Raw genomic sequence first — 22,045 nt, 5'->3', positions numbered from 1 at the left:
GGAATACACAATATGTCCCCCTAAAACAATAGAAGGAAATCCAACTTTGTTTAAACTTTCCACTGATTTCAATTCTAAGGCAAAGGAGAATTACTATAACTGCTTTTTGATGATAAACTGCTTTCATCTTTTGACATGAAAGAGTCACATCTAAAACAATGACAACATGGCAGATTATTTGGCAAGGATAGGAGCATTTGGGGAAAGAATGATCAGGCTTAGTCCAGAACACGTTAAGTGCAAGTTGGAGCCTCAATGTCTTGGCTGGAACCAAAGCTGCTGTGAAGGGACGTCAACGTGGGTTTGAATGCTATGGCCTGTGAGATCAGACAGGAAAGTTTTAGAAAATCCAATGGCAGGACGGAGAAAACATACAAAAGTATTCAAACAGAAAATATAAGGTAATTAAATCATACTACTATGTCCCAAAGCAGTTGCTTCACGGAATACATAGCTTTGAAAAATAAAAGCCAAGATTACAATTTTCAACACAGAACTAGAAATCATAAAAAAGTGATACAGTGGACCTGAAAAAAATAGCCAAATAGAAATTCGAGAACCAAAAAATAAAATAACCAAAATTATGGACTTGTCAATGGACTAGTTTAATATCACATTAGATAAAGTGGAGAAAGAGTCAGTAAAGGAGAAACAAGTCAGAATGAAGCACAATAAATATAAGAATGAAAAATAAAGGCGAGGATAAGAGATGTAAAGTTTACAGTAAAAAATATAAGTTGCATTTAATTGGAGTCTCAGAATTAAAGGAGAGAAAGAAAAGGACAGAGGCAATATCTGAAGAGATAATGAATAAGAATTTTCCCTAAACTGATGAAATATTATTCCACATATTTAAGAAACTCAGTGCACTCCAAGCAAACTAAATTAAAAGAAACCCAAATCTATTAAAGTAAATGTAGAAAAGCACAAAGAGAAAATTTTGTGAGCATCTATCAAGGGAAAAAAAAATTACAACCAAAGAAGCAACAGAATAAAACTGACCACTCTATAGATATGCACAAAAATATGTCCTAACTACCTTGTGTTTATTATAACAAAGCAAGGTTGGTTTAACATTTGAAAAATTCATATAATTTACCACACTAACATAATAAAAGAGAAAAATATAATCATATCAAAAGATGTAGAAAAAGATCATTTGATAAAAATATAACACCTATTGTTGATAAACAAAAAATTCCTTACAAACCAGAAGGAATAGAAGAGCTAATAAATGTTATCTTCCAAAAACCTACAGTGATCATATCGAATAATGAAAGCTTCCCGGTTGCAATGAGGAATCAGACAAAGATGGCTCTTACAATTATTTCTATTATCCTGGTAGTGTTTGCCAGTTCAATAAAGCATAGGAGATATCCAAGGTATAAGGATTAGAAAAGAGACAAAACCCATCATTATTAACATGATATGATTTTGTACATAGAAAATCCAAAATTAGAATCTTTATAGATAAAGCCATTGTTTCCCATATATTTCTCTATATTAGCCACATCTTTTATAACAGCAACAAAAAAATTAAGTACCTAGAAATAAATCTAATAAAGATGAGGAGGGCCTCTACATAGAAGACATTTACTGAAAGAAATCAAGACAAATAAGTGGAGAAATATGCCATATTCATGGATTAGAAAACTCAATAGCATAAAAATGTCAATTCTCCCCAAAATTATTAGACTCAATATAATCCCAATCAAAATCCAAACAGGTTTGTGTGTGTAAAGGGAGGGAATTGGAGGCAATTTGACAAGCTAATTCTAAAATTTATATGGAAGTGTCAAAAGCCAGCAATCGCGAAACTATAAAGCTTCGGAAAGACAGAATGGTACTAGAGCAAGAGTAGATAAACAGAAAAAAAGAAAAAAAAGTGAATAGCAGGCTGAGAAACAGACCCACGCACATGTGGTTAGTGATTCCTGACAAGGCAGCATATCAAAATGGTGGCAAAAAGCGGTCTTTCAATATATATCACTGGATAACTGGACATCGATATGGACAGAAATGAAACAGGATTCCTATCACACATTACACGTACAAATCAAATTTGAGAAAGAACAAAGAAAGTTTTAGAAAATAATGTAAGAAATATCTTCATGACCTCCAAACATAAAGAAACCAACTATACTAAAATTATAAACTGTGAAAAGGCAAATTCACATGGTAAGAAAAGATATTTGCAACACATATAACAAATACATGGCTCTTATATAGAAATACAGAAAAACAAACATATGCATATACCATACGTATATATGTGTGTGTGTGTGTGTGTGTGTGTGTGTGTGTATTTTTCTAACATCAATAAGAGATAATCCAGAAGAAAAATGGGCAAGAGACTTCAAGAACAGGTACTTCACAAAAGAGGAAATACACATGGCCAATAAATTTCTGAAACGGTTCTACCATCATTGTTTCAGGGACATGCAAACCATAGTAAGATAACACTCCACACCCATCAGAATGGCTAAAATTAAAAAGACCCACCATACCAAGTATAGGCTAGGATGTGAAATAACACTGCTATAGGAATATTCAACCACTTTGAAAAGAATTTGGTGTTACCTGCCAAATTTGAAAATACAACTATGCTATGAGCTATCAATTCTATTTCTATGTATTTATCCTACAGAAGCACACAAACATGTGTACCAGGAGATACAGAGATAGTCACGGAATTGTTATTGTAATGCTTCTCAACCGGAAATAATCCACATGCTTGTCAACATTCAAAGGAATACATTATAGTATACACACGCAATGGAGTGTTAAACAGCAATGAAAATCAGTACACCACAGCTATATGCAGGAAGATGACGGAATGTCACAAACATAATGCGGAGTAAAGGCAGCCAGCCACAAAATAATCCACACTGTACAATTTGTCTCCGGTCAGTTTAAAAAGGAGAACACAACATTGCGTATGACCTGAGGTGCTGTCCCCAGAAGGCGGGTGCTTGGAAAGGGAAGATTCCGGAGCGGAACCAGCAACGTTCCATTTCTTGACCGGAGTAGTGGTTACACAAGTTTGTATCGCAGTCATTTATGAAGCTATTCTCTTCATGTTTTGTGTACTTTTCTGTACGTCTGTCTTATTTCCTATCAAAAAGCTTTAAGGAACTTCAATAGCTTACCCCGAGACGAGCATCTGCCCATTATGAGAAAAAGCACAAGCCAAAACAGGGGCGTGGTGCCCACGCAGTGTACTCTTGTATTTTAATTCAAATCCTGCAAATCACAAGGCAAGAATCAAGCTGACCATGCTTAGAATTCATTCTTAAGTCAAAACTATTTCACTTATTTATTCAATAATCATTCAATAGTCTTTGAGTGCCTAAAGGACACAAGCAAAAACCATCTGCATGCAACTCAGGTAGTAGAATGCAGTGTGGTTAAATGGTTTCAAAAATTCAATAATGGGTAGAGAAAATGGTGTGCTCAGCAAACCCCAGGCAGGGGGTTGTTATAATTATCCAATTATTTTCAAAATATAACATTTTAAACTACTCTGAAATGTTAAATTATGCTATAATCTTGATATTTAATTTGAAAATACATATATATTTTAGCTAATATATGTACCAGTTGCCCAAATATCTACAAAGAATCAAATATCTATAGTTTTTAAAATCTGATAGTAAGAAAACATTTTCTCATTTCATAAATAAAAAATAATCAGTGGTAATTTATAATATTATAATCCTAATACGTCTTATAACACTCCAATCAAGTATAGTAACAATAAAATCTTTTTTATGCTTTCTATAAGTACTGAAGAGATATATCACAACTATTTTAAAGGTAAACCAAGGCAATTCAATATATTTTAGTGACAAACTAAACTATAAAAATAATTAATAAGCAGTTGGCTTGGGGAGACAAGGAACTAAGTGAAATCTATAATTTTTATAAATTAGAATAATAAATTATAAATTATTATAAATTATATATTATATAATTTTATATTATATATAATTATATATTTTATTATATTTTTATAATATAATTTAATATTTTATATAAATATTATATAATATTTTATATTTTATTTTATAATATATTATATTTTATAATATAATTTAATATTTTATAATATAATATTTTATATTATATTATAATATATTTTTATATTATATATAATTATATATTATAAATTATATAATAATAAATTATAAATTATTATAAATTATAATAATAAATTATATAATAATAAAAACTTTTTTGAAGTGTTAATGGCTCTTTAGATCCAAGAATAAAACTAAACAAATAGGTCATTAGAGCAAGTAAAAGTTCCAACAAATAGCAAAATACATGCATTTATTTTACTTCTTTATTATTAAATATGCATTTTATTTCTATTCAAAAGAGAAAAAATATGTATTTTTATCTGGGAGAACAGATGTGGGCATCAAAGACACTGTATGGAATATACATATTAATAAGTAGGCACAATTAATCAAAGCAAAAATGTTAAGTTTCAAACCAAATGAAGACCAAAAAACTGGGAATATGACCATAACAAGAGGTTATATTCTCAAGTGTGACGATAAGAACAGGTTATATCCTCAAGTATAAGATCCCCATGTCTATCTACTCCTCTGTACAAATAAGCAATTTAAATTAGTTACAAATGATAAATGTTTTGTAAAAAGGCTTTAACTGTATGTTTATAAACTGTTATGTATGTTTTTTAAAGAGTCAGTGTAGAAACACATTTTCCAGACAATGTATGAAAAGCTTTACTTTTGAACAATTTTATTAAAGATACATTGTGTTTAGAGCATACACATATATGACTATATTCATGGTTTCTTACAAGAATTTTACTTTGATAGGAAAATTAAGTCAAAACTATATGATAGGAGCAGAATAATAGGATAAGTAAAGGAACTCTTATCCTCATCAACATGTCATTGAATGCATTAAAAGAATTACTACATGTAACCTAATAGGCAATGAATTAACTAAATTTCCACTAAAAGAAATGTATTTGTTTCCTGATAAAATGCCCTTCTCTATATACTAGTATAATGACAAAGATTTTCTCCTTGACCAAAGTCTAGCCAGGCTATTCTGAGCCCTCTGTTTGACTAGGCCTATAAAGACTTTAAAACAGTTTCTAATACCCTGTTTCCCTGAAAATAAGAGCTAGCCGGACAATCAGCTCGAATGCGTCTTTTGGAGCAAAAATTAATATAAGACCTGGTTTATATTATATTATATTATATTATATTATTTTATATTATATTATAGACCTGGTCTTATATTATAGTAAAATAAGACCTGATCTTATATTAATTTTTGCTCCAAAAGACACTTTAAGCTGATTGTCTGGCTAGGTCTTATTTTTGGGGAAACACAGTAGCTCAAGGATGCATCTCCTGGACACTAGCCCGTTAAAAGTGCCTGCGTGAGAAAAATGAAGGCTTCCCAAAAAATCTGCTGTTTGTTCCCACCAACATCTGAAGATAGGGCCCCTGACTCCCAGGCTCTGTGGGAGGGTAGGAGCCTAACTTCCACAAGCACAGATCAGCAAACCCAGATGGGTTTCACATGGATCACTAACCCCCTTCCTGCTTTTTGCATTTTTTCACTTCTCTGACTCTTCAGAGCCCCAACTCACTCCTTCCCCCCACCCCCCCGCCTTATTCCCTCATTCTCCACTTAAAACACCCAGTCACCTCTGTATAAACTGAAGTTGTGATCAGTTCATGCTGGACTCCTTTCCCACCGCAATAGTGTATCACAGATTAAAATCTGTTTTTACCAAAAAATAAATAAATCAATAAATCTGTCCTAACCACTTTAACTAGTGTCCAGCTTTGTTTATCTTTGACAATAATTATGAACGAAATATAGTCTGATTTAACTGGAACTTAACAGTTAACAAATAATAAAATAAGAACATTTTTAGGCATCTGAAGCAAGAGGCCCAATTGACCATATATTTCAGATTTCCCATTAAAATGATAATGAAGGAATTAATAAAGATATAAATTCACATCAATGAAGGGAACAGGAAGGGAGAATCACCAAACCAGAAATTGAAACCAATTCCAAGATTGGGAAGGCAGAAAGCACATTAATTGATGCAGCAGTATGGTGGGGTAACAGCCCAGAATACCAAGAAAAAGCTAATCTGCCCTAGGAAGCTCCCAAAAGACTTGAGACTGTCAACAACTGGGGAAAAGGAAAGTCAGAATGACACAGATATAACCTGGAAACAGAAAAAGTAACTAAGTCCGATTATGAAACTCTCAATGTCTGCCCCCAATCCCTTCCTGACCCCACCATAGTATGCAGCTCGAAAGCCAGATGCTTCTCTCCAGGCAAAACATTTCTAAGGAAAATAACTACTGCCTCGGTTGCTCCATGGCAGCTCCAGAGCTACACAGCACCAAATTCTCTAAGCCCTCAATTCCTCCCCAATTAGGCCAACAACCCACCTCCTTATCCTAAACAGAAGCCAGCAGCAGCAAACCAACATGTGCATAGAGCTTCTAAACATCTTATTATTGTCTAATTCTTAAATGTAAATGGCATACTAAGGTTCACCAGACATTTGAAGAAGGTAACCATATGAAGGAGAAAGATCAGAGTAAACAAAAACAAAGGGCCCAAGAGCAAACAAAGATGATCAGGAAACAGAAGGGAACTTCAAAACAAAACAAAACAAAAAGCTTCTAATTGGCATCCTGAGAATAGAGAGGACCTTGTATTCATATAATAAAAAAAGGACACTTATGAAAAAGATACAAAGGAGAAGATGAGCTTTTAGAAATTGAATATGCCTGATGGTATAAAAAAAATCAAAAGAAGGTTAAAAGATAAAGCTGAGGAATTTTTCCATAAACTAGAAAAAAGGATAAAAAGATAAATGTGTGTGGGGGAGGAAATAGACAAAGACTCACGTCAGGAGGTCCAACAATTAATGTGAGTTATAAAAAAGAGGAAGTGGAGAAGAAATTATTAAAGAAATAACACAAAGGAATACTGCATTCCAGTATTAATGTAATCACCTGAAAGAGTAGTATAATGCATGAGGAAAAGATCACACACTATCAATAAACAATAACTACAGTGAAGACATTTAAAATGTGGTGTAGAAACTGTGAAAACCACCAAAAGTTGATAAATTGCAAAGGGGTTACCTGTGGTAAGCAGGATTGTGTGTGGTAGAGGTGAGGCCACAGTCAGCAGTGAGTACACAATTTTTAAATCATGCGCATGTACTACTCTGATTAAAAGTCCTTAAAACATTTTTATAATCACTTTTAGATATCCAGATTCCTTAGGTAAAAGATTAATTACAGTAGAAATTTTATCTGAGACGAATAATTTTAGAGAACTACTAGTTGAATACATACCTGAGATATGGGTAAAAGAAACAACCCAAATTTTGATCTGGCAATCCTGACCACATGATGCCAATCGAAAAAACTGAAGACCTTGTTCTCCATCTAAAAATATAAATTTGTTACAAATAAATACACAAGTATTGACAAAAAACGTTTAAACCAAAAAATTTTCAATTTCTTATATTGAGATCTGTTCGTTCGATTCATTTAAACCATATTCACAAGCAACATTGATTACCTTATACCATATAATGAAGTGTCAGTTAAAGAATTTCTTTTGAACAAGGTACTTCAAAGGATTATAACTTTAACTCCTAAAATTACTAAAACAAAATGTCTTTTTACGTACCTTCCACTAAGAATATAACTGAAGTGTGCAGGGACCAACATTGAGACTCTAAGCCTAGGGTATCCTCCAACCCAATTTTTAGAGTCCACGAGTTAGCATTGATAGAAAAACATTAGGAAAAAAGTCATTTATGATATGAGTGCTAAATGCTTAATTATTCCCAACTTAACTTTTTAAGGGATATATCCATTTCTTAAAAGCTTAGTCTATAATTCATATGGAATAATAATGAAAGATTATTTTCCCATATAATTTAATCAAGACAAAAGCTAGAACTGTATAAATCCAGAATAACATCAATTCAGTCCATTTGATTTGGTGGAAAATATTATATAAATTAGGGAATAGAATCAGTAGATTTAGTGTTCCCCCCAAAAACCCGCTAGTTTACACTTAGATGGATAATTTCCGTGTATGGTATATTCCCACTAGATAAGCTCCTAAATACTTGCGGGTAATGTAAATATTGATACCATCAACTTAATTTTATATGAGTTGCACCTACTACCATAGATGCCATTTCATCAAACAAAGTTTTGGCACTCACATGTAGTAAGACACAATTAAGAAACCTAATAACCATCTTAAGACAAGGTTTTGCAAATATTCAGTATATGGTATTTAATTTACACACAAGGGTATATAATTTTTCTTCTATGGACGCTGTCTTGGTGGAAAGCACATATACTTTTTAACATATAACAAATCAACTTCCTTCTCATTGAAAGTTTTTCTAACTCCATGGGACTTCCACATTTCAGTAGCATTTCTGTTTTTATAGCACAGGTGCAGCCAAAAGACATCCTTTCTGAGAGAGATCTTGATGGATATAGACATTAAGTTTTTTTAATATAAAACATTTTACTCAATAAACGGCTGAGTAAAATATTTAAGTAATAGAGTCAATTAAGAAGACTATTTTTTTCATTGTTTCTTGACTAAATAGATCCTTTGAAGTTAATTCCAAAGTTTAGTGAGAATTCAGCTAGGACAATAGAAAATTATGGAGCTTACAATGTGCCTATGCTAAATATCTAAATATAATCTTTAGAAATATATGTTTCTTGAGGAAGATATTTAAATTACAATAATAACCTAATCCAAGTTTTATCATTTAAAATCTGGAGAGATCATTTATCCTCAGGCACAAATGGGATTATTTTTCCTTATTTGAGCAAAATATCACAAAGAGAGACGAGTCAATACGTTGTAAGTATTTACAGATATTAACACATACCAATTAAACAATAATAAATTAAAATTCATACTTTGTCTTTTAAGAAAATATAGCGATTCTCACAAATTCCTGTAACAATCCCTTTAAAGCATATATCAATCTGCTTCAGGGAATTTACCCATAAAGTTAATATCTATTTCAAGGTTAATATCTATTCTGGGTAAAATAAAATACATAATTAAAATTAACATATACTTCACCTACTACTAGAAACATTTTAATTTACCTACTTCTAGAAAACTTGAAATTTACAAATGTAGTTTACATTATATTGCTACAGGCTAGCACTGGTCTGGCAACAAGACTGGAGGGAGGGGGAAATGGAAATTCTATCCTAACATAGAAGACAAAAATAAAAGAAGGAAATTTCCTAATTCACTCTATCTATTTAAAACCAAGCGTCTATACTGAGGACTTTTTTGTTATTTTTCTAAAAACTAATTGTGTTGTCAAACATCTTATTTTATAAATTTAGCTTTTGAAGATTAAATAAGTAAATGGAAAATGTAGCTGCTGTTTCCATTTTATTTTTAATTTCATACCTCTATTTAAGTATCAGTATACTATATTTAAAAAAATCACAGTATAAGGTGGCCTGTTAGCTCAGCTGGTTAGAGCATGGTACTAATAACACCAAGGTTGCCGGTTCGATCCCAGCATGGGCTACTGTGAGCTGCACCCTCCTTAAAAAAATTAATAATATAAATAAATAAATCACAGTACAACCAATAGGATTAAGTTCTCTAAATTACCCTATCAAGGAATCCAGATTTATTGTACCAAGTTGAGTCATCCCCTACATATACTAAAGAACCTGATTTCCCCATATAATATTTCTTTGTAATTTCATTTTGATCAATAAACATAAAGAAGGATGATTCCTTAAAATGAATGAATTAAGAGGGTCCTTTGTTTTATTAATGATGAAGTGAAAATGAATAAAAGAACAAGAGTCATACAGATTACAAACAGGATTCACTAATGCTTAAAAGAACAAAATAACTAACCAGAAACTGGCTGTGAAGAAAAATCGCAGCAGGTAATTCCAAGATCATGTGCTTTTTCACTATGCAGACACCTCATTTTATCATCCCACACTGTTAAATCTCCACATGAGGAGCCAGTGACAAAGAGGCTTCCATTAGGAGAAAACGCACAGGCCACCAAGGAGCCATCCTTAACACTACCACATCTAGAATAAAAGCAAGAAAAGGAGGTTTTCATGTCAGGGCATCTTTTACTTTATTTCACAATCTCTAAGAGCTGCTTGATAAATGGCTATCACAGAACTAGAAAGAAAGGGCAATAAATGCCTATAGAAATAAAATATCATTTATATGCTACAAACTGAGACATGCTTTTTAAAAATAAGAGGATTTAAACATTATCTTAACATGTTCAAGCCTAAACTATAGGGATCCAAACCAAAGTTCACATATCTTCATATTTTTCCATATGGCAAGTCAGTATGAACATACTGAAATCTTCAAAACTTAACAAAAGCAATGATAACCAACAACATCAATTATAGTTGCCTGTTTAAAAAAAAAAGATGAAACTATTTTTATTGAAAAACATTGGAATACTATTTGGCGGTCATAAAAGATGAAATCGTACCATTTGTGACAACATGGATGGATCTTGAGAATATCATGCTAAGCAAAGTAAGTCAGACAGAAAAAGTAGAGAACCATATGATTTTACTGATATGTGGTATATAGAACTGAAAACGACAAAAGAACAAGATAAACAAATGAAGAAACAAAAACTCATAGACATAGACAATAGTTTAGGGGTTACTAGAGGGTAAGGGGGAAGGGGCTCTAGAAGAAGGTTTAATATATGGTGATGAAAAGAGAACTGACTCTTTGTGGTGAACACAATTGAGATATGATGTATTACAGAATTGTACACCTGAAATCTGTGTAACTTTACCAACAATTGTCACCCCAATAAACTTTAATTTAAAAAAAAGAAAGAAAAACATGGTATTGGGGTCAAAAGTACTTTCAACTTTTGTATTAAAATCACCCAGAAGCAACAGTAAGGACTTTCAGCTTCAAATATAAATTCTTTATGAAAAGAAAATACTATGAACAAATTAAAATTATCTTGGGAAGATAAAGAAGCACTGTGCTACCATGCTAACGGTATCATTTTCTCAATTACCTAGGACAAATAAACCGTAAAAATCCAACAATGAGTGCAGTGTCCCATCCAGTGCTTAAATCTATTGCAATAGATATTGCAGAACGCATCACCTGATAAGTGAAAAAGAAGATTCCTCAGCTGACAGCTGTATTTCATTCAAACATTTCACTGTTTCTGTGCTTTCTCTTTAAAATGTTTATTAACCACCACATGAAACAAAGCACTTTCTACCCAAAGACCTACATCTAAATAAGCAAGATATTCACCAGCTGACATCTGTGCTCTGATGTCGGGGGTTAGGGAGAGGGGAAGGTACATGAGGCTATTTTAATTGGTAACATTGAAATATTTATGATTTTTAAAGTGCTTAATGTCACTGAACTTCTTAATGTACACTTAAAAAGGGTAAATTTTATGTTATAAACATTTCATCACAATATAAATAGATAAAAATATCTGGTTTTAATGTTGGTAAATTGTAACAGAACATTACTTATATAAATTAGTTGATGTGTTTTTATTCAAACGGAGTTTTTCAGGTGTTGGGTTGTTTGTTTGTTTGTTTGTTTTAGAAATGATAACACAACACCACACTCCTCACAATGTTCTTTTTTTCTGGGCTTGGTCATTCACTCAGCAAGAATTCTCTTCAGGAAATAGCTCTGTCTCTTTAGTAAGACTTACCTACGATAACTTCATTATTAAGAATACTTGAGTCATGAGCTACAAAAATAAAACCTAAAATTACTAATCTTATTCAAAAGATTGTTTTCTTTCCTTACCACAGTAAAAAGCCATAGAAGTGTAACAAGATTAACCCTTATTTTACAAAGGAAGACTGAAAATTTAAAACTCTCCGAGCCAAGCAAATCTATGAGAATCATACTAAACATCTGTTTTTATGATCTTCAGAAGACATGTCAAAACGTTTCCTTGCAACGTCTGAAACTTATCTGATTCTTAAAGTCATCAAAATATGCTTCTTTTTTTCCCTTTGTTTGGTAGACCTGTTAAAAGGATTGAAAATGGAAAGGGTTTAAACAGTCATACCTATATAACTTGTATGACTGCGCATTCCACAAAACAACAGTTCCATCAGCTGCACCTGACACCAAACAGGTGGAGTCTGGGGAGAAGCGGCAAACCCTCACGGGGCTCCCACTGGGCTGTTCCATCACTGACAACGTCTGTCCACTGTGTGGATTCCATAGGACAGTGGTACCATCTGTTGAACATGAAGCCAAAATATGTCCTGAAGGGGAGAAACAGCAGCAATGGACAGCATAGGTGTGAAATTTCAATGGAGAGTGCGGCACTTCAGTAAAGTCACTTAGGGAGTACAGGCGAATTGTTTTGTCCAAGGAACAAGTAGCCAAGAGGGACGAGGAGAAGGCACAGCAGTTGATATCATCACCATGATCAGCTAATGTGTAAATTAGTTTCACCATGTTCTTCATTTGAAGTAAAATACCCTGCAATTTTTAAATAGATAATGTTTACTTCATCCTAGAAGGCAAATAAATGCAATCTGAATCCATGTAAAAGGGCCAAAATCGATTTAAGAATTTGTTCAGTGAAAGCTCCTACATTCATATTTTTAAAGGACAATCTATTACACCAGGGATAAGGATAACGTGGAGAGAAATAAAACATTTATAAAAGTATGACCTCTGATGATGACCATAGTCACCATTGCCACACCAATAAAATTCCATAATTCCTAAAAAAGAACTTTGTCAAATAACTTCAAACTGATTTGACAATGAACATCCAAAACCTCAGGTATTTACTTCATCTTTGAAGCCTTTTCCTTAACTCTACTTCTCCTCACTGCCTTATTCCAGATCTGCTAATCGCAACCCAAAAAAGATTTTTCACAATTTCAACAAACCGTCTCAGCCGCTCCTTCCATCGGAGGGAGCCAAGGCTATTATTGCTCTGCCTTTAAGATGCAGAACTGTAGGGTTCATTCATAAAAGCTAACAACGGTTTCATTCAAAATTTAAGTAGCAGCATTGTAAACTATCATGTCATAGTTCATTATCTTGTGTGACAAAGAATAAAATGATATAAAAGATTTGAGGTGAAGAACCAAATAAATCCAGGAAACGAAGAGAAAGAAACCAAAGATAAAGAGTGGCAAAAATGATCGTAGCCAGACTGCACTTAAAAGCAAATTTACTAATTTAGAATACAATCCAAAGTCACCACAGTTTACAAAACCCTGTATGATCTGGCTCTTGCCTGCCACTCCCTCTCCCTGGCTTCTTTCCAGCCTCCCTGGTCAAACAGATTCTGGTTTCCCATCTTCATGAAGTGGCTTTCCTATATTGAAATTCTCTTCCCTTGGATTTTGGGATCCTATTTCTCACTCAGATCTCAATTTCCGTGTCCCTCCTCATTGAAGGTTTTTGCAATCTAAAGCAGCCACTCTCTAGCCTAGCACATCACTTTATTTTAATCCACAGGGTAGTAACTACCACCATCTGATGTTCTCGTTATTTGCCTCCCCTCCATTAGAATGTAAGCTCTTAAGGAGTAGAGGTCTTGTCCATCTCTCTCATTTCTGTATCCATTGCATGCAAAACCTGCGGTGCTCAAATAAGTATTTGTTGAATATATATATATATATATATATATATATACACATATATATATATTTTCAAATTCAGTTGAGTTCTGGCCTTTAAATATTATATGAACATAATACGAAATGATTAGAAAATTTAAAACAAAGCTACCAATACTTAAAAAAAACAAGAGAGTGAAAAAATGGCGTAGAATGAGTGATAAACCGCCCTTGAAGGGGTAGGTATAACCTTGGATTTTAAAATTCATAATCTCTTGTTCTAATCTTATTTACAGAAATCTCTACAAACAAAAACTGGAGGCTTTTCCCATTTTCATCTTACCCCAAAGGTTCGGCCTCTTTTATTCAAACATAAACTCCAAAAAAGCCTGAATCACAAAGAAAAACACACGTGAAAAATCCTGGTAGACGATGGTCTGTATTATTGCACTTGAAAACAAAAAAGATCAGGTGGTGCTTTCTGGCGTAGTCCCAAATCCCAGTTGTGCAAAGTGCACATAGGTAATTTTCCAAACAAACTTTGGCTTCCACACCCTGGTGGCACTTAACTGCCTTTGCAGTTTGAGGCCGTACAGTCGGAAGGGGAGACCTAATCAACTGAGCAGTTTATTTTGAAAAGCACTCAAGCCTCGCGGTGTGGGCGTGCACTAAAGGCAATCTCCGGACAAACGCGATCAATTCGCCTGTGTCATCACACGCATCCTCATCTAATCCAAATCAAAAGCGAAACGTGTCAAGAATCCCCCAAAATAAAGCCCGCGACTTACTGCCCCCGCACGCAGGGACCAACTCTGCAGACTAAGTGACCCTGGCGGAAGGGCGGCCTCGGGACCCCGCGCTCACTCCGCGGCCGGCGGGGAGCCGGGCCTTCCCGGGCGCGGGGACCGGCGCTCGCGCGGGGCCCAGCTCGGGCTTCCACGCCCCGCCCGGCTCCCGGGCCGAGGCCGCACAACAGTGCCTCGCTCCCGTCAAGGTCCGGGCGGGTCCCCGTTGCGCGCTTAGATCCAGACGCAGAGACGGAGGTTTCAGACCCCCCGATCAGGGACGTTCCGTGGGTTGATCACCGTCGCGCTCCCCGACCAGACGCTGCGGCTGTCACACAGGCCAATGGGAGCCGCCCCTTTCACCTGGAAGACAGGCGGCGCGCGGGATCCGCCCTTTGGTGCCCCGCTAGCGGCGTGAGCCACGTGACCCGCAGGTGAGGCGGGCGGGGCCCGGGCAGGTGAGGCCGGCGCAGGTGAAGCGGGCGGGGCTGGCGCCCGCGCACATCTGGAAGCAAAGGGACAGGCCACGCCCCCAGGGACAGAACACGTCGCGGCGCATGCGTGCCCTTCCGCTTTTTAATAGAGAAATCTCTAAATTCTGGCTGGAGGATTGGGATGGGTTTTGAGTGGGGAAGAGTCTTCAGTTGAAATTTTTTTTCAGCTGAGGAAGCTGAGGTCCTAAGGTCTAGCGAGTGTCTGAAATGTGGTTTTAAAGGGGCACAATATCAACTATCCAGTTATTCCAGCTCAAAATTTATGAATCTCTTCCCTCCCGTAGTTCACCATAATCTGTTCTCTCAGTCACCTCTCTGATTGGTCTTTTCAGTTTGGACTAGCTCTGATCTCAGCGGCCCGTGACTGGGAGTTTTTTGCCCTCGCCTTTAAGCGAAGGTTTCCCAAATATCTCCTTCCAGGGCAGGCTGCTGGCACCTGGGCCCCAGTCCTGCGGTTCCCGCTGTCACGGGACAGGTCCGAATGAACATCTTGGTATCACCTAAACCCGATGTGCATGTCCTCCAGCCTTTCCGATTGTTTCCTAGCGTCACAAATGAACCATGGTTTCCAGGTGTAATTGACTATAAAGTGGTCTTGCCAATTCCTTTTGAAATTAAAAAGTTGTCTAGAAAAAAGTTCCTAGGCATAATAACTTTTGTTAACTAAATGTATGACACAGTATAGGACTATGTATGTTCAGATGACAATCAAAGATACAGGTAACTTTTATTTTTAGTCCATGGAAATTTAGTTTTCTTTAATGAGGAAACATTCAAATTTATCAAACTGAGAAAAACAAAGTCATATATTTAAAGAGTAATAACCTATGCTCAAATTTAAAGGTGAATTTGAGATAGCTAGAAATTATTTGTAATGAAAAAAGAGAAAAGGCAAAGGAGATCAAAATCCATGGCTTTGAGATGCTCCTGTGATTTTTAAATTAACGAGTGCCTCATGATTGAGACTTTGAACACTTGATTACATACCAAAGCACTCCCTAGCAGTATTTTTCTAAAATCAACTTTTTGCTTGTAAAAATAATAGAGCTCTCTGTAGGAAATATTAATCATTTTACAAAAATTCCAGCAAACTGTCTTTTTAAACTTAAACATATATCCCAAGCATTTTCCATGTCTAAAATTTCTTCAGTATCTTATTTTTCTGCCTAATGGTCCACATTTCCAGAAACATGCCATAATTTATTTAACATTTTCCCTGTTGTGGATGGTTATTTCAATATTTTGTGATTATAAATGAAAATGGATTAAACGACTTTGTACATAAATCCTTATCCATGTTCATGAATATCTAGTAAGAAAATTGTTAATATTTTTTATCTTCACTAATTTGATGAGTAAAATTGTTATAATGTTCTTTAAGTAAAATATGTAAAAGAAACCCCTGACTACACATGCCAGTAGTTTAGCATGGAGATTTCAAAGTCAATGTGGTCAGCTTTGCCTGTCTTGCAGGAAAAGGCAATTTCAGAAAGAGAAGCCTTATTACAGCTCCTCTAGTCTATGAGTTTGCAATTTGGGAGATGTTAATGAAAGTATCTTGCCAATATACTAGAGAAATACTGTAAGAATTAATAGAGGTCTTTGATCACTGAGCTAGTTATCTTCTCTCACAGGACAGAGTGTCAAAATAGTTGGAACTTTGACTTGGAATATTAAAAATTTGAATATTTTATGCATTCGTTGCTTTAATTAACTGTGGCCAATAATTAATCTTATTTTATCATTAACTTCTGTTTCTTGTAATAATGTTACTTGAGAAATATAAAAACAATTTTAAATAATATATTTAAAGAAAAACTAACTGTTCAATTAAGTACTTAAGCAATGCATTCTCTCAAAATACAATTGCACTGGGAAAAGAATAGGTGTGAATCAATTACTAGTGAGTCACTGATTACTAAAATCTATGGTTGAGAGTAACTGAAAGCTCAAAGGAGAGAGAGATGATGGGCTTTGGAGTAATTAGAAAAGGTGGGTGTAAGCATGGATCTTAAATAGGCTTGAAGTGTGGGCCTGTTGAGGGATGAACTTGGGAAATACCCAGTTTTCACAGTAAATACTCAGGGATGTATTTGGGTTATTTTACTTTGCAGGTGACCCAAGTCCAGAGTTACCAGAACAGTTGGGCAGGGTAGAGTACAGGATATAATAACTACCCTGTTTCCCCGAAAATAAGACCTAGCTGGACAATCAGCTCTAATGTGTCTTTTGGACACATTATGACATATTAATATTAATTAATTTATAACATATTAATTTTTGCTCCAAAAGACGCATATTAATTTTTGCTCCAAAAGACGCATTAAAGCTGATTGTCCAGCTAGGTCTTATTTTCGGTGAAACAGGGTATGTGCATGTTCAGTTTCCAAAAATGATTCAAGCTCAACACATACAATATGAAGTATGACAGTTAAGTTCGCGAACTTGGCACTGTGTGCTTACATTGGCAGCACTGTACAAACAGTTTGGAAAGGTTACATAACCTTGGTATATCAGTGTCTCACAGCTGTGTTCGTGTAGATACGTGACGGTGTCTTGCTGAGTGGCGTTCATTATTGTTGTTGAGTGTTTTTGTGTGCCATAGCGAGAATGTCTGTCTGAGCTTGAATTAGAAAAACGAACAAACATTCAATTTCTTGTTTAACTTGGCAAGAGTGGAAGTGAAATCAGGGACATGTTAGTCCAAATTCATGGGGATAATGCCATGAAGAAAATGTCAGTGTACAAATGGATTAAATATTTTTCTGGGGGGGAGAGAACACATCAATGATGAAGAGAGGTCAGGCTGGACAGTAACGAGAAGAACTGATGAAAACATTGCAAAAATTCAATTGTGCGTTAAAATCGTCAAATGACTGTGAGAAGCATAGCGACCAAGTAAACATCGATAGAGAAACAGTTAGGAAAATCTTAACTGAAAATCTTGACATGAGAAAGATGTGTGCAAAAATGGTCTTGAAGGAGCTCACTGATGAACAAAAGCAAAAGAGAGTCGAAGTTTGCCAAACCTTTGGAGAGGCAAGACAATGTTTTGCACCGTGTTATCACTGGTGATGAAACATGGGTTTACTAATACGACCCTGAAACAAAGCATCAAAGTGCACAATGGAAGTCACCCAATTCTTCATGACCAAAAAAGTTCCGTCAGTCCAAATGAAGAGTCAAAATGATATTGCTAACTTTTTTTGATATCAGAGGGATTATTCATTATGAATTTGTACCAAATGGACAATTCACCAAGTTTGCTATTTGGAAGTGCTGAAAAAGCTGCATGAAAAAGTTAGATGACCTGAAATTTTCACCAACAATTTATGGCTCTTGCATCACAAAAATGCACCAATTTACACAGCACTGTCTGTGAGGGAGTTTTTAGCCAGTAAACAAATAACTGTATTGGAACACCCTCCCTACTTACCTGATCTGGCCCCCAATGACTTCTTTCTTTACCCAAACATAAAGGAAACATTGAAAGGAAGACATTTTGATAACATTCAGAACATCAAGGGTAATGCGATGACAGGTCTGATGGCCATTCCAGAAAAAGAGTTCCAAAATTGCTTTGAAGGGTGGACTATGTGCTGGCATCAGTGCATAGCTTCCCAAGGGGAGTACTTCAAAGGTGACCATAGTGATATTTAGCAATGAGGAATGTAGCACTTTTTATAGGATGAGTTCGCGAACTTAACTGTCAGAACTCATACAAATACAAATGATTTTTGTATACTGACCTTGTATCATGCAACTTTACTGAACTTGTTACATAGATGTTTTATTTTGTATTTTCATTAGTATTTTCTATATATAAGATCATATCATCTGCAAATAGAAATAGTTTTGCATTTCTTTCAGTCTGGATGCCCTTTATTTCTTTTTCTTGCCTGATCGCCTTTGATAAACCATCCAGTACAATGTTGACTAGAAGTGTGAGAGTGGACATCCTTGGTTATTCCTAGTATGAGGGGGAAAGCATTGAATCTTTCACCATTAAATGTGATGTGAGCTGTAGGTATTTTGTCAGTGTCCTTTATCTGGTTGAAGAAGTTCTATCCTACTTTGTTGAGCATTTTATCGTTAGAAGATGCTGGATTTTTTCAAATGCTTTTCTTGCATCTATTGAGATAAATATGTATTTGTTTTTCTGTTGCTTTTGAGATGTTAAACCAAGCTTGTATTCCTGGGATAAATCTAATTTGGTCATGATGTATGATTCTTATGTATTGTTGGATTCAGTTTACTAGTACCTTGTTGAAGATTTTTGCATCTATATTAAAAGATGTTGGTCTCTAGTTTTCTTGTGATATCTGTGACCTAGATATTAGGGCAAAACTGGCCTCACAAAATGACTTGGGAAATGTTTCTGAAGCCTTGGTATTAGTTTTTCATTAAATCTTTGGTAGAATTCAGTGGTGAAGCCATTTGGGGTTGGGCCTATCTTTGTGGGAATTTTTATTATTAATTCAATCTCTTTGCTTGTTATAGGACTATTTATATTTTCCCTTTTTTCTTAAGTTGCAGTAGTTTGTGTTTTCTAGGACTCCATCCATTACCACCAAAGTTACCTAATTTGTTGACGTTCACTTGTTCATAGTATTCACTTATAACCTTTATTTCCACAAGGTTGGTAGCAATGTCTTTTCATTCCTGACTTTAGTAATTTGAGTCTTTTCTCTTTTTCTCAGTGAGTATAGCTAAAGCTTTGTCAAGTTTGCTGTTCTTTTCAAAGAACCAAGTTTTTGGTTTAATTGGTTTTCTCTTTCTTTTTGTTATTGTTTCATTAATTTCTGCTCTAATCATTCCTTCCTTCTTTCTGCTTGCTTTAGATTTTTTTGCTCTTCTTTATCTATTAGAAGTTTAGGTTATGGATTTGAGATCTATTTTTATATATATATATATAGATATTTACAACTTTAAATATCCCTGTAAGGACTGCTTTGGCTGAAGCCCAGTAATTCTTTGCATTAATGAAATTTACCACTCGTATTACTCTTCTTTAGGTGGATCACAATTTGGGTCTCCAAATAGTATAAGTCATTATCCACACAATTCCATAGCAGCCCAAACTTTCACTGGGTCAAAAGGCCCTCCAGCCCCTCCATTTTTCTTGGTGTCTATTTTTCATCATGACATTTCTCAAAAGCAGTGTTTCCCCTTTGAACCCAGGGTGAAATATATTGCAATCTTTTCTGATCATAACAGATTACCACAGTTCGATCTATTTGGTTTTCCAAGAGCCTCTGACTCTTTTACCATACTTTCCTCTATGGTGCATTCTAGTTATTTTCTAGGACCCCTTTTTAAGTGACAGGATATAGAGAGGTGGGATGTTAAGCCCTACAGGGCCTACTTTCCTCTCCTTCTAATCCAACGGTTTGATAGCCATTCTGTATCAGGATAGCCTAGGATATGGTGTAGTTACAATGAACCCCAACGTCTTAGTGACTTATAAGAAGAAAGAATGATTTCTTGCTTATATGTCCATTGTGAATTAGTAGGGAATTCTGTTCGGGACCTAGGCTAACAGATCATGAATTATTTTTAACATTATTAGTTGCTGTGTCAGAGGGAAAAGAGAGAAATGAAATGCTTGGCCAACAAGAAACACATGATACTTGCATTCAGATTTCTTTAGCCAGAACCAGCTTGTCAAATGGCCCCACTCAACCACAAGGGGTGTAAGAAACACAATTTGTACATTTGCCCAGGAATGACAGAAGTCTGATTTAATGGTATTAATGACTATACAAGATGGTAGATGTCCCTTTTGAAAGGAAATGAGACCAAAGTTAGATTCCCCTTGAAAGTGACTAGATCACAGTTAGAGACCAGAGGGAAGCAATCTGGAGAATTACAGAGAAATTCCACTTTGTATCAGATGACCATTCTTTTCCACCGACTGAATTCATCTGGGACCTCTTAGTTAGGTCCATTATTATAGATAGGAACCTCTTCAACATGTCCCAGAAAAGAGCTGTACTCTATTAGAACATTACCAAGCTTCAAGATAAGATTATAATTACTGCATATTCATGAATTATAGCCCAAATATACATAGAGTTAAGAGTTATCCTTTCCAAAGCAATCATTTTTGAAAATCAAACGTTTTTCCCCAGCATAGCTGTTACCTAAAATATATTTAGAACCCCAATTTTAGCATTGCTTTCAAAGAGTGTGGCTCATTCTTTTGAATATATTCATTGATTGGAAGGCTTTATTGGCAAAGTTTTATTGGGTACCTTTAATGTCAGACATTATATAATACTAGATTCTGGATGTTTAAAAATGTGTGTATATATATATATCTATATATGAAACACTATATATATATAATATTGTATACGTATATACATAAAAACATTATATATAACATTATATATATTTAAAGATAACACATTGCTAAATAAATATATAAAAAAGTTGACTGGAAAGACATAATTAAAAGTGAATGTAGGGGTGGCTCAGGTGGTTGGAGCGCTGCGCTCCTAACACCGAGGTCAGCGGTTCGATTCCCACATGGGCCAGTAAGCTGCGCCCTCTACAGCTAAGATTGTGAACAACGGCTCTCCCTGGAGCTGGGCTGCTCTGTGCAGCCATGAGTGGCTGGCAGCTGGCAAGAGCTGCTGTGAGTAGCCGTCGATGACTGGCAACCAACTGCCTCAGCCGGGGGGAGCACAAGTCTCATAACACTAGCATGGGCCAGGGAACTGTGTCCCACACAACTAGACTGAGAAACAACGGTTTGAACTGGAGAGGGTAGGGGAGGCGGAAGAAGGGGGAGGGGGGAGTTTTAGAGGAACTGAAGGAAGAAGTGAAAAAAAAAATGTGACATAGCTGAGGAGAGAAATTACCTCAATTTTGTGTAGTTGAGGTTTTCAAAGGTTTTTTTTTTGTTTGCTTGTTGTTGTTTTTTTAACTTTTATTTACTTTAAGTGTGGTTTTCCCATCAGCTCCAAGTCAAGTAGCTGTTTCAATCTACTTCTGGAAGGTGCAGCTCACAGTGGCCTATGTGGGGTTCGAATCTGCAACCTTGTGATTAAGAGCTCCACGCTCTAACCAACTGAGCTAACCG

The 22,045-nt window shown here is 35.4% G+C and overlaps 1 protein-coding gene across 6 annotated transcripts in view; it reads right to left on the bottom strand.

Moving 5' to 3' along the window:
- The window catches only part of WDSUB1 (WD repeat, sterile alpha motif and U-box domain containing 1), a 54,574-nt gene extending 39,590 nt beyond the window's left edge, over nt 1–14,984 (bottom strand). The window contains exons 1-5 of one of the 6 annotated variants that reach the window (XM_033113086.1): nt 14,828–14,984; nt 12,161–12,335; nt 9,967–10,151; nt 7,383–7,475; nt 3,150–3,243 (exon numbers count right to left, since the gene is read on the bottom strand). In XM_033113086.1, coding sequence (XP_032968977.1) covers nt 3,150–3,243; nt 7,383–7,475; nt 9,967–10,151; nt 12,161–12,285 — 497 coding nt within the window. In that variant the 5' untranslated portion in view covers nt 12,286–12,335; nt 14,828–14,984. The other 5 variants (XM_033113083.1, XM_033113085.1, XM_033113082.1 and 2 more) reach the window with 5 other exon arrangements.
- Nucleotides 14,985–22,045: the final 7,061 nt, after the last annotated feature.

The sequence above is a fragment of the Rhinolophus ferrumequinum genome, chromosome 8 (assembly GCF_004115265.2).
Source record: "Rhinolophus ferrumequinum isolate MPI-CBG mRhiFer1 chromosome 8, mRhiFer1_v1.p, whole genome shotgun sequence".
Classification (NCBI taxonomy): domain Eukaryota; kingdom Metazoa; phylum Chordata; class Mammalia; order Chiroptera; family Rhinolophidae; genus Rhinolophus; species Rhinolophus ferrumequinum.
The sequence above is the reverse complement of the archived record's forward strand: the minus strand, read 5'-3'. Positions and strand labels throughout refer to the sequence as shown.